The sequence below is a fragment of the Sebastes fasciatus genome, chromosome 20 (genome assembly GCF_043250625.1).
Source record: "Sebastes fasciatus isolate fSebFas1 chromosome 20, fSebFas1.pri, whole genome shotgun sequence".
Lineage (NCBI taxonomy): Eukaryota > Metazoa > Chordata > Actinopteri > Perciformes > Sebastidae > Sebastes > Sebastes fasciatus.
This window is the reverse complement of record NC_133814.1, coordinates 25,467,834-25,493,592: the sequence shown is the minus strand read 5'-3', so window position 1 is coordinate 25,493,592 and position 25,759 is coordinate 25,467,834. Positions and strand designations below refer to the sequence as shown.

Sequence of the window (25,759 nt, the reverse complement as noted above, 5' to 3'; positions counted from 1 at the left end):
AATGCTGTCAATAAATGTATAAATAAATACATATATTTAAAAAATAAATCTATAAAAATAAAAAATAAGTGCAAAAATAAATAAATAAATATTAAAATTAACTTTGTGGGTACCCATAGAACCCATTTTCATTCACATATCTTGAGGTCAGAGGTCAAGGGACCCCTTTTGACCCCAGTTTTTTTCCTCGCCAAAATGTTGCGTAAGTTTGAAGCGTTATTTAACCTCCTTCACGACAAGCTAGTATGACATGGTTGGTACCGATGGATTCATCAGGTTTTTTAGTTTCATATGATACCAGTATCTTCTCTAGCTTTGAAACTGAGCCGCTACAACCTAACAAGTTGCGTTTATGCGTTAAAGAAATTAGTGGCATTAAAACGAATTTACATTGAGTTTGACAGCCCTAGAATAAACATTTCCCAAAATGTTGAACTAGTCCTTTAATACATACAATAGTCTCAGTGAAACATTTTAAAAAAAACATATAAAAGTAAAAAATGTCAGTTCACCCACATTCAGATTTATACTTCATAACTTCATTCTCAACTTTTAATTTCCTACCAGACTGGATTATAAAATATAAACATATTCTCATATACAACGTATACTGTTTATAGGTTTATTGCAGCACGATGGAGCCCTTGCACGACTCAGTCTTAGACTTTACTTCTCCAGACCACCAGATAAACCAGTACGGGGATGATGCTCACTGGGATGAGCGTGAGGGCCATCACCAGCCCCTGAGGTGCATCATGGTGCTCATAGGAGCAGTTGTGGAAGTAGTAAGAGTGGATGGAGAGGAAGAAGTCCTGGATGATGGGGTTTGGGTAGTAACAGCCCACTATATCAGAAACCTCCTCCAGGCAAAACGTCATGTCGTGATACGGGCTGGAATAGACAGAGAAACCAATCTGTTAATGAGGATAACACCTAACTGCTGAAAATGAATCCATTTATCAAGCAAAAATTGACAATGTTTTTTGCCGCTTTTCTCTGTTTTATATGATTGTAAATTAAACATCTTTGGGTTTTAACGCCACCTTGAGCTCTGGGGAATTCTGGTGGGCATTTTTCAGTGTTTTCTGATGTTTTACAAACCAAGCAAAAGCACATTGAAAATATGAACTTAGTTAGAAAATAAAAGCTTCATGAAGCCACAATTAAAATCAGGTATTAAAAGCAAAGTTTTAAGTGACTTTTTCAACAAAGAGAAGATAGTTTACACTATATTTTATAATGAAATGATCTAAGACATTGAAACTCTTCAGTTGGACCACGAAGCTTTCGAAGCGTGCCACATCTCTCTGTGACAAAAACCGAGACTGTTGCGCTCAAACTATTTCCTGTTTGAACACAAACAGAGATGATTGAGGCTGTGGATACGTGGGGGGTCGAAGGAAGAGACCATCAGTCACGTTCATACTCTGCAGTGGGAGAGACTCTAACTCAGGCTGCAGCCGTCTACTGGTCCCAGTCCTGATGAGGGATATTTCCCAGTGCCACATTACTGTTCACAGTTTACTGTTGCTTAAAGGATAAGGCTGGTGTTGTTCTATATTGTTCCTCTTGTCAGTAAATCTCATGAAATGACTAACAATGTGCTGGACTTTCTGACTTCTCTGCTCCGTCTGTGGCTTTCAGTCTCAGCCCAATGCTTCCTACAAATATATCACAATATTACACAATATTTAAATATAACAATATTCACAAATATGTATATATCTTTTCAGTAATTTCCAAAAGTAAAAAGTGCATTTGTTGGGAACTACTTTATTTTATTTTATACATTTAAAAAAAAAAAGAGATGATACAGAGTGTCCTCATTGTTATGCATATTTAGCCAGTGTTGTTGTTATGCTGTTTTAGTATTATTGTGTTCTCTTATTTTATTACTGTGAATAAATAATAATACAAATAATAATAAAATAAACTAAATAAAATGTTTTATACAAATAAATAAAAACAAATAAATATATTATTGTTATTATTATTATTATTATTATTATTATAATACCTTTTGTATTAATTTCATTTAATCTATTTTCTTGTATTTATTATATGTACTGTATTCGTCATGCTTATGTAGCCAAACTGTCTTTGTTTTAGTATTATTGTATTATAGTCTTATTTTATTTCTGTGAATAAAATAAGAATAAAATAAACTTCTTAACTATATTTTAAAAAGTGTTCTACAAATAAAGCTATTATTATTATTATTATTATTATCATTATTATTATTATTATTATTATTATTATTATACTTCTGTGTTTAGTTAATTTAATCTATTTTTTTGTATCTAGTATTTAGTATATCCTTATTTGTCATGCACTTCTAGCCAAACTTTTTTTATATATATTTTGTATTATTGTGTTCTCTTATTTTATTTCTGTGAATATCTTATGTGTTTTAAAACAAAAAAATGCTATTACTGTTATCATTATTATCATTAATATTATCATTATTATTATTTTGTTGTTGCACCCATCTTAAGAAGAAGAAGAGGAAGAAGAGGAGGAGGAGGAGGAGGAGGAGGAGGAGAAACAGCGCCCCCCTGTGTTGGCTGGTGGTCAAAAGTGGTACTGCAGTCTTAAAAACAGGTGAAACAGGTGAAGTTGTTACTGCTAAACTATTAAACTATGAAGGGACAGAACTCTGAAAGAAGAAACTCTGAAGATAATTAAGAAGTAAACCAGTCCTACTTTGGCTGCTCAGCAAAGATGAGAAAGTTAACATTATAAAGTTTGATTAAACAACTGGACAGTTAGCTAGTTAATGAGCTAGTTTCACAGTGTACCACCTCATCTTCACCACAGAAAAGGAAAATGAGATTCGTCATCAAATAACGTGAGTCACAAATACACCTTTAGTCTGTTTTGCTGGCTGGTTTCTGTCCTGATGGTTTAAATGTCTGTTGTTTAACTAGCTAACTAACTCCTCTGTGTTCTTGTTGATGTTATTTATGGAGGTAGAGTTGTGTGTTTTATATCTTGTTTGTGTTGGACTCTGAAGCTGTTGTGTTTCTGCTGCTGTCAGTATTAGTTAAACAGCTGCAGGACACAGCTGTAATGTGAGTTTTGCATTTATTAATCATGCAGTTGCCTGTTGATGTGTGTGATTTAATTTGTGCATGAACCTGTTGCTTGTGAGACTTGTGGAAAGTAACTAAGTACAATTTTGAGGTACTGGTACTTATCCTATGTTGAATATTTACAAAATTTGCAAAATAAACTTTCCAGATTCAGATAATTCTACCAAATTTAATCAACAAATAAATTAGGATATTATTATATCAATAAGACTTTATTGATCCCCCAGGGAGGAAAGCAATGTGTACACATTAATGCATCAATAATCATATTCCAATAATATAATACTCTATACATTATTCTTAAATGGGCCATTCTGCAAAATGAGTACTTTTACTTTTGGTACTTTAAGTATATTTTAATGCCAATATTTTTAAGTTCGTAAACTTTTACTTTTACTTGTAACAGAGTATTTCCTTCACTGTGGTATTGGTACTTTTACTTATTAATATCTGAGTACTGAACTACTTTCCCTTCACTTGAAGGCATTGCAGGCTGTTTTTTGTAAACCACTCATGTAGTTCAGACTCTGTAAGTCATGTATCTGATACATGCATTGATGCTTTTTGATGTGAACATAAATATTTACTGTTCTTTAGTGTTCTGTCTTTATAGTATTCAGTACTGATCTGTAGCTGTATCAGAGTAATCCTTCTAGTACTGTGTGATCTTGTATGTGAGAAGATGTAAGTCACGTATCCATGATATGTGCATTAGTTATTTAAGATGTGAACATCATAGGGCTGCAACTAACAATTATTTACATTATTGATTATTAATCTTTTGATTATTTTCTCCATTAATCGACTAATTATTTTGTCCATAAAGTGTCAGACAATTGTGAAAAATATGCGTTGTAATGTCCCACAGTGTTTCACTATATCATATATGACACATTTGAGAAGCTGAAACCAGGGAATGTTTTTTTATGTTTGAAAAAGGACTTAAATGATCATTAATATAGGTGCCAAACACGTTAATAGCAGCTGTAAATGGTGCAGTTTACTGTAATATGGTTTGTTGTATTCCACCACAACGGTAAAATGACACATTACTCTACTTTATACTTTATTTCTAGATGACCTGAACCACTCCACCAATGCATTTATTTATAATACTGCAAATATGCTCACCCAAAGAATGTTTATTGGCCCTGCAGTGCACTTTGCAATGCACAAATTTTGTCTTTAGGCTTTGTTATAGAAATAAAATGGACTTGAATCAGAATAGAAAAGAGCTACTGTAGATGCTAAGTTGTTAGTAATGACACATGTTGAAACTGAGGCAAAGAAATTTGAAATAATAAGATGAAACAAAAGAACACTCAGCTCTGTAGATCCTCTTACTTGATGACATTTTCCAGCACACACCAGTTTCCAGTGCTGATCGACATCATTTCTGTGTGAAAAGCTGCACCACAGTAGCTGTGACTGTACTCTACCAGCAAGTCCTTTTGGCAATTTCTGCCTGGGAACTTGTCTTCCTTGGCCTGAAAACTCTCTGCAAAGTAATGTAAAAATAATGGATGAAATATGACCTATATTTCCTGTGATATGCTGCTTCATTCAGATTCATACAGATTCTTTGACTTGACTCTGATTTCATGAAGTTATGAGCTCATTCAGTGCATCACTAGTGCATCTTTCTTTATCTTGGTTTTTACCTAAAAGTGAAACTAGATTCCTGATACTTTATCACGTAGTTTTCATCTGTATAGTAAGCAGTTACTTAAGTACAGGAAGTTTAAAGGCACTGATGAGAATCAGTAGAAACACTCACCGTCATCCTCTGTGATAACAGTCGATGTTTGGTTGTTTTGCAGTTCCTTCTCAATTAGACTCTTCTCGTCTTTGTACGAGCTGGACGTCACGTTGTCTGGTTTCATCGTACCTGCAGGCAAAACAACAAGTTTGGTGAATGAATTATGTCAAATCCACATGATGTCTGCATAATGCTGCTATGTCAAAATTGCATTATATATTTTTTTTTATTTATTTTGTATTTATTTATCTTTTTATTTTTTTTAACTGGCAATTTTAGCTAAATGATAGATTGAATATTTTGGATTGTTGCAAGTAGGGCTGCAACTAACGATTAGTTATTTGGTCTATACAATGTGAGAAAATGATGATAAGTGTGAACCGTGAAAACAGCAGAAAAGACAAAACAATTGCATGATTTGAGACCAATGCATGTGAGATAATGAAATGATAAAAAAATGATAAAATAGAATTAAAAGCTATAACTACTGATATAGTAATAAGACAATGTGAAGTAAATAAGAAATAAAAATAAGAAATAAAATAAAATCTAATAATAAAAATATACAATAAAATAAATGATTAATGATATAACAATTAAATAGAATACATTTTACAACTTAAATACGATAAAATAAATGTATTATAAAATTTAATAAAACTTTACAACTTAAATATAATTTATTAATAAAATAACAATTAAATAGAATACATTTTAAACTTAAATATGATAAAATAAAGATTAATAAAATAACAATAAAATGTAATAAAACTTTACAACTTAAATACAATAAATAAATGATTAATAAAATAACAATTAAATAGAATACATCTTACAACTTAAATACGATAAAATAAATGTATTATAAAATAACAATAAAATGTAATAAAACTTTAAAACTTAAATACAATAAATAAATGATTAATAAAATAACAATTAAATAGAATACATTTTACAACTTAAATACAATAAAATAAGTGAATAAAAAAATAACCATTCTTAATCAAGGGCCTGTCTGACACTGTACTGTTTGATAAACTAAATGATTAATCAATAAAATCATCAGATAGATTGACAATGAAAATGGTCTTACTGTTGTTAGAGGAGAACTCTCTGATTGTTTGGTTCCCCTCAACTTTGTTCGACTTGTCCTCCGTCATGTTGGCTGTTTGTGACTCCACATTACCTGTGGACACAAATTCATAAAGCTATTTCATAATTCCAGCACATATTATTAAAACACACTTACAGCAGCCTTTTCTTTGCTGCTGCTAAAACTAAAAAGCCCTTCACCTTTTTCCTTCATCTATCCCACACTGTAAACAATTGCTGTTAATTTCCAGCAGGATTTCAACAGTATTAACCTGTTATTGCTAAAAACAGTGCTCTACTGTTAATACAAAAGAAAACCTGTTAAATTAATTATATTATAATTATAATGCATACTTAAGAAACATCACTTTACTGCTGATCAACTGTCTATAAAGTATCATCAGTAACAGTTTCATACAGTATTTGTTTAATTCTGGGACCTGATCTGCTCATGTGAGGCTTGTACATTGTACATGATTGTAAAATCAGTGAATTAGCTTTTATTGTTCTTCACTCACATGTTGTTCTGATTTGCATTCTGTGCTTGTAGCCAGCTATAGACACACATTTTGGGAAAATTTCATCTTGGCAAAAAAAATAATGTTGTAAAAAAAACAACCTAAATAGTGCATTAAAACAAATCAGTAAGATAAAAGAAAGGTGAAAAACAGCTATATAATGTATCTTTAAACAGTAAAATAACTGTGAAATAATGTGAAATTAATAAAGTTCAAACTGTATTTTTCATTAACAGTACAAAGCTGTAAATTTCAGCGACAGTATAATAATGTTAATTTGACAGTAACATAAAGGCAACGCTGCTGCCAGTTCTCTACTGTTATTCTACTGGGAGATTCTTATCAGTGCACACACAGGGAAAACAATGGACACTCATGGAAACATGCACCAAACCTAAAAAACAGGAAATACTAAGAGGGTAAAACACGATTAATCTAAAAGCCACGTGTAAAATGAAGTCGGCTACATACCGAGGATGAGAACGTGGAGTATCAGGTAGAGGATCATGGTGGGCAGCGGTGAGGGGATCAGCAGGAACCTTGGAGGTCGCTCGCTGACCTGAGGTGTCGTTAATGAAGCTGGAGGTCTGAGAGCTGAGTGGGTGAAGGAACAAGCCCAGCCCTCTTATCTCTACGCTCTGCTGGCTGTGGAAGCATGTTGGTCCGGCGATGCTGACTGATAAACTGATAGAAGAGGAAGACGAGAGGAAGAAGGGGAGATAACAATCTACTAATGAATTAAAGGAGCCCTGTGGAGGGATGAGAGGATTATTAATAAATACAAACCGACACCTCTGCAAACACGTTATCTGATAGAATAGGACCTGTATTCCTATTTAACGCCTTTTTAAAGTACGACCTATGTGTCACTGTGTCACAGAAATACTTTAAGGTCTGACAGCTGACAAGAAAATTGCCGGCACCTATGCATCGTATCAGATACAATGGAGCCGATCTATTCAATTCAATTCTTTTATATACTTTTTATAGATAGATTTATGGTCTATATACTATACATCATATACTGGAATTTTAATTCCTGCTTAACCAATTTGTTGCCGCATTAAAAAGGTTTACTCTTTAACTGTAATTCCTGTTCATTTTTAAGATTTTTTTTACCAAGTTGCTGGTGTAAGATTTAATATTATAATAATAAATATCAATTCAGTAAATCTATATATTCATTTTGTTAGGAAAGCAATGTTTAAATCGAGCCTGATGTTTCCTCACACATTAACGACTTCCACACAGTGAGACATACAGCTTATTAATTAAACACCGGTATCGGATCGGTACTCGGTATCGGCCGATACCCAAAGTCTAGGTATCGCTATCGGGACTGAAAAAGTTGGATCGGTGTATCCATAATTTGTTCATCATTGAATGACATCTCTCTGAAATAACGATATGCCGATTTACGATTTTATTTCTAAGAACTGTAATTGACTTTTTTCACCATCGTCCTGGAACCAGCTCAAAAAATAATTGTCATTAATTTTAAATGTTGTCCTTTTACTTTGTTATAGTCATCTATAGTGGTTATTTGCATAAATGATACGATAAGATATGAGATAATATATTCCTTTATTAGTCCCACTGTGGGGAAATTTGCAGTTTACAGCAGCAAAAGGGATATATAGTGCAAAAAACAACATGCATCAGTAAAAACAAAATATGAACAATTTAAATAGAAGGAATATAAGAATAGGAACAATATAAACAAGGGGAAATATTAAAAATAGGTACAATATATACAGTATTGCATAATTGCACAAATACAAAATTGCACAAGTGGAAAAATATATTGCACAGTGAGAATGAAAATATTGCAGCACAGTATATGAATAACACCTGAGTAGTATTGATATTGCTCAGTTGGTGTACAGTATAGTGAGTTATTGTCAGTCTTTGGTAAAAACACACAATTCAAATGATTAGGAAAAAAATTATAGTATTTTTAATTAAATATTTGCTCTGATTTAAAAAAAAAAATCTTGTCATTAGTAGTCATCAGTAGTGCTAATTGTATATTATAAGCTGCTTAGAGCTGATGTTAGTGTTAGGAAGTGAAACAGGTCATAATACTCTCTTTAGTATCTGTTTGATATTGCTGAGTTTGGAAATAACCGGTTAGTACAGATTATTTGAAGTGGGGTTGTATGTACAGTATGTCTACTCCTGTGTTCTGCAAGATAAAATGACCTGTTTTGTGAATTGAGTCTGGTCTGGTCTTCGATATAACGGCTTCAGTTCCCCGTCAGAAAGGGCCGTCTGACGGCGAGGTAAAGCGTCTGTTGACGGGATATTAGTTTAAAGTGTACGCTATATTTAGAATAGTTTCACTGCTTTACCTCGCCGTCAGACGGCCCTTTCCGAAGGGGGACTGAAGCCGTTATATCTCGGTTTTCAAGACCAGACTCCATTCACAAAATTGTCATTTTTATCTCTCAGAACACGGGAGTTGCTGGTCTACCGCTACACGCATCGATCGCTTAGCTTGTTTGTGATATTTAGTGACTTTCTGAACTAACGTGGCGTCCGCAGCAGCACGTCGCTGAGCTTCCGTGCCGGTACTCCTGTCTGCTTCTCCAAATTGGGAGCGTGTCGACCGCCATATACACTCACCGGTCACTTTATTAGGCACACCTGTTCAATTGCTTGTTAACACAAATAGCTAATCAGCCAATCACACGGCAGCAACTCAATGCATTTAGGCATCTAGACGTGGTGAAGACGACTTGCTGAAGTTCAAACCGAGCATCAGAATGGGGAAGAAAGGGGATTTAAGTGACTTTGAACGTGGCATGGTTGTTGGTGCCAGACGGGCTGGTCTGAGTATTAAACTGCTGATCTACTGGGATTTTCACGCACAACCATCTCTAGGGTTTACAGAGAATGGTCCGAACAAGAGAACATATCCAGTGAGCGGGGGTTGTGTGGACGGAAATGCCTTGTTGATGTCAGAGGTCAGAGGAGAATGGGCAGAGTGGTTGGAGATGATAGAAAGGCAACAGTAACTCAAATAACCACTCGTTACAACCAAGGTATGCAGAATACCATCTCTGAACGCACAACACGTCCAACCTTGAAGCAGATGAAGACCACCCGGTACTAGCAAGGTGTACCTAATAAAGTGGCCGGTGAGTGTATATTGTACATGTAGCATCGTCATCATGCAGAAACCGACGTCAGGTCACGTAGGAAAAAGTTTTTAGAAGGACTTGAAGGGAAAATAGTATTTTGACACTAAAACTTTGACCAAAATGTTAATGTTTGTATTTAAATATATCAGGAACACCTCCGCAAAGCTGCAGAAAAACCTCTTTGAACCCTTTAAAGGGAAGTGCTGGTATGTCTTCACCATAAACTCATGATGAATACATAATACTAGAGTGATATAACCCCTCAGTGGAACGGGACTGTCCTGATGGTCATGTGGGTAAAGCGAGGCAGCACGGCTGACAGTTTCCTGCTCTTCCTCAGATAGTTAGTGAAAACGCTCTTAAGGGATTTCCTCTTTCACTTAGCGGCAGCGAAGGTGACTGCCTGGACCGAGACAGGGCTGGAATCAGGAAGCTGGCAATCCTCCTAAAACACATAAACAACATCTCAGTGGGATCAACTTCCCTGTATTATGTGCAAAAACCCTTGTTGATTTATATTTATTTAAAAATGTGATAGTGAAGTGAAGTTTAAATCCAGAAGTATGCATATCACCTCTAACACACCACTAACTGCTGGGTATAAGGAGCAACAACTTCCTGTGCCTTGTGGTTGTTAATGTGCAGGATGTCAGAGCTTTTTGTAATGGCTCCTGTCTACACCTCAGCTCGCAGACAGGAAACTGTTCTGGCATTCAGGGGTTTTGCTGCATGTTGAAAGACGTTTAGGGACATTTATGGAATTCAGAAAAAGCAAATCAAGGATGTGTAGCAACCAAATAATATCAGGACCATGACGCTGTCGGCTCGACTGACTGCTGGTTTTACAGACTCAAAGTTTTATATAAACTAAAATAAAAGAGGCACTGAATGAGTTCCTCCAGTAACTAGTTTTGCATTTCTATAAAAGTAAGACTTTAATATCCCAAAATTGTAAAACTGTACATTGATTTTTTTTCTATATTTATTTATTATGTTTTCGAGTTGTCCGTCAGAGGTCAAAGGTCAAGGTCACCGTGACATCCCATTCTCATGAACGTGATATCTCAGGAATGCCCGGAGGGAATTGTCTTACATTTGGCACAAACATCCATTTGGACTCGAGGATGAACTAATTATATATTTTGGAGGTCAAAGGTCACTCTGACCTCACAAGTGACCACAAGTTTGGCCACAACTCAAGAGTTCCTCTGCTAATTATAACAATATCACACGAATGTTTAACAGGATAAAATGATGAAGTGATGGCATTTTGGACAGACATGGATGTGAACTGAGACTGGCGGAGGCAGACAACCACGAGGTGGACGGCTTTTTGTTAAGTTTTTGTTTGAAGCTGTAAATATTGTGTAATTTGTATTTTTAAGACGGTGTACAACATTATTTAAAAAACAAATAGTTCTTTATACGAAGGATTCCTTTAATATAGTATGCTTTATTATAGTCTGTGTCAGTGGTTGCGTTAGACTTTCTTGTTCTCCGTCATTTTGACGAACAGTAGGGCCGTCACCAATACCATTTTTTTGGGGGTTTGAAGCTTCGGTGAGAAATATTTGAAGGTATTCGACGCTTCGCGGAGCAGTCCTATCTTTTTAAAATAAATTTAGAGAATTGGACTGAAGTAGGACTCAGAGTAGCACACACACAGCGGCGGCGCTTGCTTATAGATTATGCATTTATAAGGGCATGGAGAGTAAAGATGAACGGAGATACGACACCGACCGAGCGGTCTCTTTTCACGTCAACATACAGAAGCAGGCTGACATGTTCTTCTGTCTGTCTACATCTCCCCTGTTTCAGTGCCGCTGAATATGAATAATATTATGGGATTATTCTTAATTTCATGGGCTATTATGGGATTTATAAATTAACATGACATACATATATATAAAAAATTAAAACAAATTTAAAAAAACAAATCATCCAAATAGTGATTTGGAGGTCGAATGCCATGGCAACGGTCGAAGCTTCGAAGCATTCGGGTCAGCCCTAACGGACAGGGTTGGAAAAATGTGTGTTTTTAAAAAAATTAATATACAGAAACAAGTTTATAGATTATGCATTTATAAGGGCATGGAGAGTAAAGATGAACGGAGATACGACACCGACCGGGCGGTCTCTTTTCACGTCAACATACAGAAGCAGCTGAATGATTTTTTATTATTTTCCGATGACAGACGACTTCTCACGGCCGTTTTTATTTTGTTCTGAGACCTGTACCTGCGCTCTGCTGTCACACTGGACACTGGATTTTTCCAAGCTCAGTAAAAACAGCCGGCACTTGTTGCAACACAATCCAGTCATTTAGGTGAAGTTCTTGCACTTGTGTTTATAAAACATTAACATTGGAGAACTTAACGTTAGATGGAATGAGGGTTTATATTTCTTAAAGTAAGGTTAAATAAAGTGAGGTTTTGGCATCAGTTCTGAAATCATATCATCAAACCATACGCAGCCCAATACTCACACTTAAGTACACAGATATTTCTATAAACAAACTTCCTCAGAGTACTTCTCCAAAACAAAACCCATTGCATTTTCTCACCTCATCTCTGCACAAACCCACTACCCCGCTTCTCTTTTCACACCTTCAGACAGCAGGAAGCTTCAACTCAAAGCAAAGTCGCTTTCTAATGAAGGATGCAGATTTCTACCACACTTAATGATCGTACTGAAATAAAGCAGGTGCATGAAGGAAAAGTTTTTAGTTTGCCATGTTATGATTGGAGCATATTGTTTTATGCTAAATGCAGTACCTGTGAGGGTTTCTGGACAATATCTGTCATTGATTTGTGTTGTTAATTGATTTCCAATAATAAATATATACATACATTTACATAAAGCAGCATATTTGTCCACTCCCATGTTGATAAGAGTATTAAATACTTGATAAATCTCCCTTTAAGGTACATTTTGAACAGATAACAAATGTGCGATTAATTGCAATTAAATATTTTAATCGACTGACAGCCCCAGTTCATTTGTGTTAATCTTTAGAGGTTGAGTCGGACGCTCAAATAACAGTAAATATACCTGAGTAAATTAGATGTTGAACAGCTAATACAGATTTCACTGTAATGCACGGTTGAGTTGGATCGCTGGAGTGAATATTGACATTACGACATGAATCATCTCATGTTGTGAGAGAAGAGGAGGAGGCAGATTTATGAGGAAGATAAATCTGCAGAGTGAGTGAGAGAAATATATATATTGAGTGAGTGAGAGAAATATTATATATATATATATATATATATATATATATATATATATATATATATATATATATATATATATATATATAAAAATAGTAAATACTTGACAAATGGGGATATACCGATACTGGATCAGATATCGGTGACAATAGGGCTGATCTATTCAATTCAATTCTGTGTTTTTATATCCATCCATCCATCCATCCATCTTCAACCGCTTATCCGGGATCGGGTCGCGGGGGCAACAGCTCCAGCAGGGGACCCCAAACTTCCCTTTCCCGGGCCACATTAACCAGCTCTGACTGGGGGATCCCGAGGCGTTCCCAGGCCAGAGTAGAGATATAATCTCTCCACCTAGTCCTGGGTCTTCCCCGTGGTCTCCTCCCAGCTGGTCGTGCCTGGAACACCTCCCAAGGGAGGCGCCCAGGAGGCATCCGTGCTAGATGCCCGAACCACCTCAACTGGCTCCTTTCGACGCAAAGGAGCAAGGACTCTACTCCGAGTCCCTCACGGATGACTGAGCTTCTTACCCTATCTCTAAGGGAGACACCAGCCACCCTCCTGAGGAAACCCATTTCGGCCGCTTGCACCCGCGTTTTTATATCAAATACATTATATACTGGCATTTTAATTCCTGTTTTGAGCAGTATCTTGCTGCATTAAAAAAGGTTTACGCTTGAACTGTAATTCCTGTTAATTTTGACGCTTTTTTACCGAGTTGCTAATGTACGATTTTATTATTATTATTATTATTATTATTATTATTTTTAAATTATTATTAACAATAAATATGAATTCAGTAAATTCATATCTATGTATTTATTTGTTATATTTTATTTTACAAAGTTAAAAGAACGATCCCAGTCACGTCCACACAGTGAGGCTTACAGCTGATTTATTGAACGCTGGTATCAGATCAAGTCTCGGTATCGGCCGATACGCAAAGTCCAGGTATCGGTATCGGTATCGGGACTAAAAAAGTTGTATTGGTGCATGCCTATTATTATTATACAAATCTCCCTTTAAGGTACATTTTGAACAGATACAAAAATTTGATTAATTGCAATTAACTATGGCCAATCACGCGATTAAATATTTAAATCGATTGACGGGCCCAGATCATAAGAATAAATGGGATGGATAAACATCTTAATGTCAACAAAAAGAATAACATAGTCTAATTAGTAACTGTTTGATTTTGAAGTAATAAGAAAAGCTTGATGTGAGTGCGATGTGAAGAAGCCATCACTTCTCAACGTGAAGATGTTGTGTTGTCAGGTTGAATAGTAGGTCACCAGTTTCACATGAGTTTAAATGAACCACACAGAGAAACAAGCAAACAGAAGGTAGAAAACTGATTAACTAAACCACATATGTGGATCAAGAATTGTCAACATCTCGGTTCCCATAAACAGAAACAATTTAAATCTTTCTCATGGTCTGATGCCAACGTCTGAGGCAAACACTGCGGTTTGATGCTCATTGTTGCTAACGTCTCTGCAGACGCTATATGACATGTTTGCAGTGTGAATTAGAGCAGCTGGTTTAATCAGGCACCAAATACAAATGCAAGGCTTTCACCACACAATCATCTGAGTCTGAGTCTTTTATATCATTGCAATCGTTTGGTTTTGGACTATTTGTCTGACTAAACAGAACATTTGAAGACGTCACTTTGGGCTCTTTGAAGCAGTGATGGGCATTTTTTTTTTGCCAATTTTGGACATTTTATAGACCAAACAACGTATTGATTAATCTAAAAAATAATCTGCATTTTAATTGATAATGAAAATAACTGTTAGTTGCAGCCCCAGTGTAATTTATGTGTCAGGTCTGTCTGGTAAAAGAGATTTTAATCTCATTGAGACTTCCAAAATAAATAAAGCTAAATGCAGCTTTGAGTTTTTAGACGCCAAAATGCACAAAAAGGCTCTTTGGTCTCGTGTATCTCCCTCTGGGACTTGATCAGGTTGACTCTTGTGTGGCTCGATTTCTCTTCCCCTCTTTCAAGCAGAAATGCCAAGAATATTAAGGTTATTTAAATGTATTTTCTCTGTTTTTATATCATGGCAAACTAAATATTGTTGCGTTGTGTCACCTTGGACTCTTGGAAGCAGTGATGGGCATTTTTTTGCCAATTTCTGACGTTTTATAGACCAAACAACGGACTTGATTTGATCAGTTTGACTCTCGAGTATGAAACAAATCAATCATATAACCTCAAAAGAGGTGAAGGAAAGGCTGTGAACTTGTTTTGGTGTCATACAGTGAGCAGTCACACCCTGTGTGGTTCTGCACGTGTTGTCCGCCCGTTGAACCCACAGCTTGATGCTGTGAGTATGTTGTGCGCATTTAAGTGAATGTTGTCTCCTCTTATTGGTACATATGGATTTGTCAAATGTAAAGTATATCAGAAATATGTTTGTGGATTTAAAAACCTGTGTGCTTAATACGGATTATAATTGCAAACCCTCTGTGCAGCTGCAGTGATGATGATGATAAACATCTGTTGACTGGTTGCATTAGGGCTGTCAAAGTTAACGTGATGATAACGCATTAGCGTAAATTTGTTTTAACGCAACTAATTTCTTTAATGCATTAACGCAACGCTCGATTTTTAGGAAGATACTAGTATCATATGAAACTATAAAACCTAAAGAATCCATCGGTACCAACCATGTCGTACTAGCTTGTCGCAAAGGAGGTTAAATAACGCACGCTAAATTTTGGCGAGGAAAAACTGGCATGGCCATTTTCAAAGGGGTCCCTTGACCTCTGACCTCCAGATATGTGAATGAAAATGGGTTCTATGGGTACGCACAAGGTTCATTTTTTTAATAAATTAAATCATATATTTATATATTTTTTTAATATATTTATATATATATTTGTTTATTTATTTTTGCACTTATTTTTTATTTTTTAGATATTTATTTTTAAATGTATTTATTTTTTTATTTATGGACAGCATTTGCATAATGAGGCTGAAATGCATAAAGAAAAGAAGAAATAAATAAGTTTGGGGAAATAAATAAGAGGTGAAATGCAAAAGGAAAATCATGCATAAATGAATAAATATAAATAAAATAGGAAACCCAATGAATCCATTGGTACCAACCGTGTCATACTAGCTGGTCATGAAGGAGGTTAAATAACGCTCCAAACTTATGCTAAATTTTGGCGAGGAAAAACTGTCATGTCCATTTTCAAAGGGGTCCCTTGACCTCTGACCTCCAGATCAGTGAATGTAAATGGGTTCTCTGGGTACCCACGAGTCTCCCCTTTACAGACATGCCCACTTTATGATAATCACATGCAGTTTGGGGCAAGTCATAGTCAAGTCAGCACACTGACACACTGACAGCTGTTGTTGCCTGTTGGGCTGCAGTTTGCCATGTTATGATTTGAGCACATTGTTTTATGCTAAATGCAGTACCTGTGAGGGTTGTTAATTGTTTTCCAATAATAAATATATGCATACATTTGCATAAAGCAGCATATTTAAATACTTGACAAATCTCCCTTTAAGGTACATTTTGAACAGATACTAATTGTGCGACTAATTTGCAATTTAATCCTGATTAACTATGGACAATCATGCGATTAAATATTTAATCGATTGACAGCCCTACTGTTTACTTAATACAAATTCTAATTGCCATTATCTTTGTGCAGCTGCAGTGCCGTCAGTATGTTTGCAGCTGCAGATGATGATAGATAAACATCTGTTGACTGGTAGCAACAAATGCAAAGGAAACTTTCCTTGATCTGATTTAATTGAGATGACTGATCTCAGAGATTTGAGAGCGCTGCAGAACGTATCATCCCTTCCTTCAGTGACTCCCGCTGACACAAACAACAGCAGGGGGGTAAGGCGAGGTCAGCAAAACACAGAGCTGGTTTCATTGGCTGGAGGTGGTTATGGTTTACCCACAGGCTTGTTTTTAAGAGTGGCAACTCCTCAAATCTCTTCCTCAGACACAGGAAGAGAGCTCGGGACATGATTAACACCTCAAACAGCTCAGGTAAGGTCACATAAACAAAGTCTAGAAATTAAGATTTTAAAAAAGTGGATTGAATGTTGCTGGATTTTTGTTTCAACATGAATATAAATATAGATATAAAAATTTAAAAAAATCTACATAAATTTTGCTAAAACATTTTTATAGCCAACTTAATAAATAAATACATTTATATAATATATAGGAAAATTAAAAATATATTTTTCTAATTGTGCAAAAATTCAAAAAGTCAGGTACTTTTAAATAAATAAATTTATAAACATGACATTCATATGCATTGGCATGTATTCAATTGATTTTTATAACATCACTCACTGATATTAAATCATGATTCATCATCATTGTGATCTAAGAAGCTAAACTGTCTTGCAGTGTGACTCATATTCATATATGATTGACTCAAAATACAAGGATCCTTTCACATCCTTTCTTTCCTTTTTACAAGTTTGTAAAAATGTCAAATTGCATTTTTCCAATTCTACTAAACGGAGGTTAAAGTTTGTCTCCCCTGGCAAAACCCATGTATGTATCAAGTACAACATAATAATGTTATGATTATCATATCAAAGCTACAGTAAAAAGAGATGTGACTGACTGCGCTGCCATGTGACGCTGCTCCCACATGCCAGCAGCCTGACACCAGCGTCAGACAGCGGTGAAAAATTAAATATATAACTGCTGCCTACTCAAACTGTACAACAACAGACGTGTCACTTTCATCCTGTCTGATGTTAATATACAGACACAGTAGGAGGGGAAAGGTGCAGGAGCGTAGACGATATTTGCAGTAAAAATCTAAAATAATTATTTGAAATTTAAATCAAGATCTGTTTTTCAAAAAATACCTGACAACAACGAAAATATTTGCAATCTTAAAACTCCTTAAAATGTAGTGCAACCTCAGATCGCCAACATAAGAAATAAATATAAAAGTACCGGAAAATGTCTGACATATTTTCATGACGTAGCTGTTTGTTGCCCACATTAATAAGGAACAACTTTGGAGATTAATGCAAAAGATGAGTGATTTATATCCATCATAATGTTACGCATTAGCAATAAAAATCTGTTTAAAAATAAAAGAATACATACAAACCATTAAAAGAGTTCTGAACAACTTATAATTAGTCTTAAAAAAATAATTTGATTAATACGTCGGTCCACAGGGCCGTCCCCAAACTATGATATTAGAGCTTTATCTATAAATATCCTGAGATGTGTGTCCAAGATTGTGATACAGAGAGCAGTTATGAGTGTGAAACTAAGCAGTAGTAATAAAAGCGACAATAGTAGACTTGGTTTAACAGCTCGAGTGTGAAAGTACACAACGTTTCCGTAGTCAAGTACAGAAATAACGGTGGAATTAAAAATACACAACTTTAAAAACTATGATTCTAGTAGAGTCAATTAAATGCTGAATTTTGAATCTTATGTTTTTGTGTTTTCTGAATAAAAGTTTGAATTTCGGGAATAGCCTAGAATTGTCTTTCTGCATTTACGACGCACACATGATTGAGAAGAGATTGAGAGTGAAGACAGTCATCGGCGTAATAACGGACATTAAAATACATAAGACTAATGCTTTTATTTATATGTATTAGAGATGTCAATCAATTAAAATGTTTAATCATGATTGTGCAAAGTTAATCACGATTAATCGCACATTTATCTGTTCAAAATGTACCTTAAAGGGAGATTTGTCAAGTATTTAATACTCTTATCAACATGACATGCTGCTTTATGCAAATGTATGTATATATGTATTATTCAAAATCAATTAACAACACAAAACAATTATAAATATTGTCCAGAAATCCTCACAGGTACTGCATTTAGCATAAAACAATATGCCCCAAACTGCATGTGATTATCATAAAGTGGGCATGTCTGTAAAGGGGAGACTCGTGGGTACCCGTAGAACCCATTTACATTCACATATCTGGAGGTCAGAGGTCAAGGGACCCCTTTGAAAACGGCCATGCCAGTTTTTCTTCGCCAAAATTTAGCGTAAATTTGGAGGGGTTATTTAACCTCCTTCGCAACGAGCTAGTATGACATGGTTTTCTAGTTTCGTACGATACCAGTAGCTTTAAAACTGAGCCCACTACAACCTTCGAGAGATCAGTTGCATTAATGCATTAAAGAAATTAGTGACGTTAAAACAAATTTGCGTTAACAGTGGGCCAAACATTGATCCTTGTGGCACTCCTTTTATTGATCGTAAGCGGGTTAGATTTACAGTCTGAACTCTGAACCAAAACATCTACTCTTATAGACTAGAGTTTGCTGAAGACTTTATTTTATTATTTGTGGCATCAAATGCAAAATGTGAGCGATCAATAAAGAGAGTGTTGCCATATTATTATTATTTTCTAGGAGACTGTATCATACAGTTTATTGCACAAACTGCAGTTGCAACAAAGAGGGGAAATCCTGGCCTCTGAAATAAATACGAGAAGAAAGACGCAGCGTTGTGGACTACATGTCTAGGAGTTTTGATTATATTATCACTTGAAATTGCGCTGTAAAAACATTTCCTTGTTGTAACCCCTCATGGAGATGAAGAGGCTTATCACCTTGACATTTAGTAAATCCTGATATGAATCAAAACTGCGTGGCAGTTTGTGTTGCGCCTCATCAGATAACAAACCCGACCATGACTCAAATTCATATTCTCTGCAAGTAGACATTTCCCTTTTTCTTCAGCTGCCTGAGATATATATATATATATATATATATATATACCAACTAATATTATATATTTTCTTGCTAAAGTTGGCCATGCTTTTCAACTTTAAGGAAAATACGTGTACATAGAATAACTTGTATTCAACACAACTTTGAAAACAGCTGTTTTGACTGAGTCTACATCTAACTGCAAACTAAATTATTGCTCCGTTCATTATTGTTTATTATAAAGTAGAAAAATTATAATTACACTAAATCACATTTAGTTAGTTTGTCGAGGACACCTGTTTCCAAATTGTACAGCTTTTGAGAACCAGTTCGGTTTATTTCCTGGTCACAGGAACATTAATTTATATAATTTAATTTAAATCAATAAGTAATTTAAGATTGTATTTTAATCGATTGAAAGCCGTATTATATACTGTATAAATAAAAGTATTAGTCCTATGTATTTTAACGTTCATTATTACGCCGATGACTCGCTTCACTCTGCGTCCTAAATGCAGAAAAACAAAATATATGATATTCTCCAAATCTACCTGCATCTCTGGCTTTTCAGAAATTAAAACATTTACTCATAAAAAACATAAGAGTCAAAATTCAGCATTTAATTAACTCTACTAAAATTCTAGGTCTGAGCGCTGCGTGTTGTTAATTCCACCGTTACTTCTGTACTTGACTACGAAGACATTGTGTACTTTCACACTGCGATTAATGCGATTAAATATTTGCATCTATCGTCAGCCCTAAAAGAAACATCAGATAAATCCCAAGCCCGTCTGTCTACAACACATTTCCTCTTTACTGTTTTTCCTCTTACCTTTTAAGGGAAACTCCTTAATGTTTATCCATCAAATAAAGACTACATAGCATATTAAAAGAAAAGAGCACTCTTATTTAATGCGAGTAGCCTCAGCATGTTGCACAGCTAAAGATGAAATGATCAAAGGGTGATTGTGGAAACTGCCTATAAAGGCTCTTAGCACGCGACACTGACTGATCTGTAGACGTTCAAGCTACCCACGATTTCCCCTGTGCCAACGACCGGGTGCCAGTGGCACGCAACCCAGTGCAAAATGACTAAAATATCACAGCTACCTAGTCAAAGTGAGACACCTCGCTGCAGGTCTGTCTCTTTCAACCTGACTGCAGAGGAGTTAGTGTTTCCTGATATCGTGACTTCAGTATTCTGCTCCAGGCTGGTGTCTATAAGAACACTACATGTTTCTTATAAAGTAGTTAAAGTCCTCACGCAAGCTGGTTCATCTGAAGCCCAGAATGACTCATAATAATCATGACAGACATGCAACAGGAGGTGTTTATCGTGCAGTATAGAGGTTGTTATTTGGCCCAAACTTTCAGTAACTCCAAGTTGTAAATTAATTTAAAAAACAAGTTCAGTTGTGTGCCGTTGATTAGGATTTGAGTTTTAGTCTTCAGCCGTATATTTCACTGGATTATATATTATCCTCTTTTAAATGTACCTGAAGGTAGGGCTGCACCTAACTTTATTTTTTTATCGATTAATCTAACAATTTATCAACACACGGTTCTCGATACCACAGTAAAAAACTAAAACAAAACAATAAACACTGATAGTTTTAGGAAGTTAAACAAGTCATAATTCCCTCTCTATTATCTATCTTATATTAGATCACATTTGAACACATCATGATAACGTTATAATTTACCTTCACCTAATGCTCTACTCTATTTTTACTGAATAGAGCTTAAACGCATCATAACGAGGCTGCACTTTTTTTTTTTTTTATCAATCAAATCCAACAATCATTTTTTAATTTGACTCATAATAAATATCGAAAAATTGCCAGGCATGTCCATTTTCAAAGGGGTCCCTTGACCTCTGACCTCCAGATGTGTGAATGTAAATGGGTTCTATGGGTACCCACGAGTCTCCTCTTTGCATACATGCCCACTTTATGATATCACATGCAGTTTGTGGCAAATCATAGTCAAGTCAGTACACTGACACACTGACAGCTATATTTATTTATTTATTTATTTATTTATTTATTTATTTATTTATTTATTTATTTATTTATTTAAAGGATCCCCATTGGCTGATACCAATGGCACCAGCTAGTGACATATATTTGCATAAAGCAGCATATTTGTCCACTCCCATGTTGATAAGAGTATTAAATACTTGATAAATATCCCTTTAAGGTACATTTTGAACAGATAAAAAATGTGCGTTTAATTGCAATTATTATTTTAAAAACGTGCTTAAAGTTGTAAACTGAAACAAAAAAAATGAAAAATTAAGCTACGGACGTAAATTAAAATACGTTGACTTCTAGTTTCACAGAAGGACACTAACCGTCTCCTGGGTGAAAGTTCTATGTTTGGTCGACCCTCCCATCCACCCTGACCGCCTCCCCACACGGACTTTGAAGATTATCTCTTTAGAAACGTCTTGTGATACGTCAAAAAGAATCTGCGCCAAAATGCGTTTCCCTCGAAACGTCATTCACAATACAGTTTCGTTGTATGGGAACGTAATGTTTTGGGAGATGGGGCAGCTTCTTTAACGCACGTTCCTCTTTAAAATAATGAACAGATAAATTGATGACATTTGATTTTAAAATTGTAGAGATGGTTTAACATTTTAGTCACAAGGGAGTTCTCTTTTAAACATTTTTTGATTTTTGATTTTTTTTTTTCCCACCAGCAATGGAGAACGACTATGATGATGTCGGCTACCCTGATTATGATTATTCAAACTACTCTTTTGGGAATATAAGTGACACAACAGACTTCAATGATTCGGATTCTGACTTTTGTGAGGCCGAGGAGCAGGAGTTCACCATCAAAACGTTCCAGACTTGTGTCTTCTGCCTGATCTTCCTGCTGGGCGTGGTGGGAAACTGCCTGGTGATCGCCACCTTTGCTCAGTACCGCCGCCGCCGGCTTCGCTCCGTGACCGACGTCTTCCTGCTCCACCTTGCGCTGGCCGACCTGCTCCTGCTCCTCACGCTCCCATTGCAGGCCGTCTACACTCACCTGGGTTGGATCTTCTCCGTTGCTCTCTGCAGGGCCATGCGTGCATGCTACGCCATCAACACATACAGCGGGCTCCTGCTGCTGGCCTGCATCAGCGTCGACCGCTACATGGTGGTGGCGCGAGCCCAGGAGATGCTCAGGCTGCGCACTCAGATTCTAACAGGCGGGAAACTAGCCGCTGTATGTGTGTGGCTTGTTGCGGCGCTCCTCAGCCTGCCGGAAATCCTCTTCTCTGGGGTGTTGGTGGAAAGGAATTATAGAAATACTACGGAATACTACTGCGGCATGCTCAAGAGTGGAGGAGTGAAAATGGCCACCAATGCAGCCATCATTGCTGTCTTCTGCCTGTCCGTCCTCGTCATGATGACGTGCTACTCTTTGATAGCTCGAGTGCTGTGGGAAGGGAGCGCACATCGGCGGGGGAAGCAGTGGCATCGGCAGCGCACCTTGAAGCTGATGGTGGCTCTGGTGCTGGTCTTTCTGGTGTTCCAGCTGCCGTACACGGTGGTGCTGTCGCGGAAAATGGCGGGGCAGTTCTGCGATCTGCTGCTGGAGTACATCACCTGCACTTTGGCGTACACCCGCTGTTGCCTCAACCCCATCCTGTACGCCCTGGTGGGCGTGCGCTTCCGTAGCGACGTGTTGAGGCTCATCCATGATTTGGGCTTCCGGTGTGGGCTCCAGCTGGCGCCGCAGAGCGTGAACTCCACCTCCATCTCCTCACCTGGTCATGCATCCATCACAGTGCTCTCAGCTGGCTCTACAACATCCCCCAGTTACCACGGCAACAACTCCCCACATCCCATCAAATTTCAGTTTCCAGGAAGAAACAAATGATCTGTCATGGAGTGGACTATAAAGTTGCTCGTCTACTGTTGAATTGTTTGCATATTTCCCAACAGTTTACATAATGTACAGTTATTATAACGAAAGGAACTGACAAATTACAAAGAATTGCAAAGATATGCGTATATAATATTACATATAATCATTAGTGCTGGTTTGAAATGTGTCAAAACAATCCGAACATTTTTTTTATCTCAAGCTGACCTTGAAAAAGTCATCCATGTTTTCATCTCGGTTTTTGTAATTCTCCGGGTCTGAAAAGTGAAGCCAATGAGGAAGTGTCTTAAACCTGCATTCTCTCTAACAGCCAGCAGGGGGCGACTCCTCTGGTTGTATAGAAGTCTATGAGAAAATGAGCCTACTTCTCTCTTGATTTATTACCTCAGTAAACATTGTAAACATGAGTTTATGGTCTCAATCTCTAGTTTCAAGTCTTCTTCAATACAGCATGATGTTCATTTAGTAAATTATGGTCCCATTTAGAGTCAAATAGACCATAAAGCAGGGGATGCTTTAGGGCGGGGCTACCTTGTCATTGATAGGTCGACAGTAGTGACTACTGAACATCCACTTCTTATATTCAGTCTATGGGCTCAGCCAAAAGGCCGTCTCCCGTCTCCAGCTCGTCCAAAACTCTGCTGCCAGACTTTTAACAAATTCTAAGAGACACAACCATATTACTCCCATCCTTGCAACGATACACTGGCTACCTGTTAGAGATATAATTGATTTTAAACTTTTACTAATTACCTTTAAAGCCCTACATGGCCTTGGTCCGACCTACATCGTAGGTTTACTCTCGTTATGAGCCTACCGCTGCCTGCGGTCCTCAGGTAGGACCCTCCTAACTGTTCTCACAGCCCGCCTCGTTACAAGAGGAAACCGGCCGTTTTCTATTAGAGCCCCGCAGCTGTAGCTTCGGTTAACAAACACAGTACCTTCATTTAAATTAAATTCTTGTAAATACTCCTCAAAACTTACTTTTACAGTAAGGCTTTTTTTTCAGTCAGTTTCTGTATCATTTTATTATGTTTTATTATACACTGTTTTATTGGGTCTTCTGTTCTATGATTATACTCATGTTTTTGTTGTTAACTCTGTATACTGTTTCATCTTGTTCCGTACAGCACATTGTAATAAAAAACTGTTATACAAATAAAGTTTATTATCATTATTTATTTGGGGAAAACAAACTAAATTTCCAAGATGTAGGTTTAGCTTTAGCCAAGGTTATCCATGGCTATCTCACCTGGTAGCTTTAAATAGATCTATAGCTCTCTTGCTTTACATTAATTATACATTTCTATAAAAACATAAGTTAGATTTTGGTCTTAACTTACTTTTGAACAAATATGTAGTTTTTGGCATTGCAGTGCAGTATTTTTCTCTCAAGGTCAGAGGTCAAGGGACCCTTTAAATATGTTATTTAACCTCCTTCATGACCAGCTAGTATGACATGGTCGGTACCGATGGATTCATCAGGTTTTCTAGTTTCATATTATTTGCCACAAGTGTGAGAGCAAGGTAGATAAAACATGATAATTAACTTTAGTGTTTGTTATCTGCTTATGACTAATAAATAAAACAATGTGTATAGGGTCAAGTAAAAATTGACTTTGAGCAAGTAGATTTGTGACCCACACTGTAAAAAATCTTTGTTAATTTCCAGCAGGATTTCAACAGTATTAACCTGTTATTGCTAAAAACAGTGCTCTACTGTTAATACAAAAGAAAACCTGTTAAATTAATTATATTATAATTATAATGCATTCTTAAAAAACATCACTTTACTGCTGAGCAACTGTCTAAAGTATCATCAGTAACAGTTTCATGCAGTATTTCTTGAAATCTGGGAACTGATCTGCTCATGTGAGGCTTGTACATTGTACATGATTGTAAAATCAGTGAATTAGCTTTATTGTTCTTCACTCACATGTTGTTCTGGTTTGTATTCTGTGCTTTTAGCCAGCTAGAGACACACATTTTGAGAAAAGTGTCAACAAGTCTATTATAGCCTTTTTCCTAACAAGTGCCTTTAATTGTATTTAGTGTGACTATTGCTATGTCTGTAACCTGCTAAGTCTATTCATCTAGGCAAAAAGGTTTTCTAGTTTCCAATGAGACCATGTGTCATGTTATGTATTGTTATTAAAATGTATGTTTTGGTCGAAGCGTTGGTGCAACAGTGAAATCAGTAGAGCTTAGTTGCGGTCATGAGTTTTAAATGCTCGTTGCGAACCTCAAGACTCCAGAAGTCTTGAGGTTTGATACCCAGCTCTAGTCACATTGGCACTTCTGCACTGTATGGACAAAAATAGTCACAAAGACAGTATTTGGTCACACTG

The 25,759-nt window shown here is 36.3% G+C and overlaps 3 protein-coding genes across 5 annotated transcripts in view; 2 read left to right on the top strand and 1 right to left on the bottom strand.

The window, feature by feature from the left end:
* Window positions 1–196: 196 nt before the first annotated feature.
* LOC141757975 (receptor activity-modifying protein 1) lies at window positions 197–20,513 on the bottom strand. The gene is made up of 6 exons (XM_074618964.1): window positions 20,365–20,513; window positions 6,933–7,145; window positions 5,945–6,037; window positions 4,870–4,980; window positions 4,437–4,590; window positions 197–891 (listed from the first exon to the last, which is right to left on the bottom strand). Exons 2-6 carry the CDS (start codon window positions 6,967–6,969, stop codon window positions 660–662), a joined length of 627 nt encoding a protein of 208 aa, XP_074475065.1. The 5' UTR covers window positions 6,970–7,145; window positions 20,365–20,513; the 3' UTR covers window positions 197–659.
* The window catches only part of fmnl1b (formin-like 1b), a 65,766-nt gene continuing 42,269 nt past the window's right edge, over window positions 2,263–25,759 (top strand). Inside the window, exon 1 of one of the 3 annotated variants that reach the window (XM_074618912.1) lies at window positions 2,263–2,848. The gene's annotated coding sequence lies outside the window, so the exon portion shown is untranslated. The remainder of the gene's footprint in view (window positions 2,849–25,759) is intronic. The other 2 variants (XM_074618911.1, XM_074618916.1) reach the window with 2 other exon arrangements.
* ccr10 (chemokine (C-C motif) receptor 10) lies at window positions 16,760–24,305 on the top strand. The gene is made up of 2 exons (XM_074618956.1): window positions 16,760–16,859; window positions 22,237–24,305. The coding sequence occupies exons 1-2, from the start codon at window positions 16,835–16,837 to the stop codon at window positions 23,403–23,405; spliced, it is 1,194 nt and encodes a 397-aa protein (XP_074475057.1). The 5' UTR covers window positions 16,760–16,834; the 3' UTR covers window positions 23,406–24,305.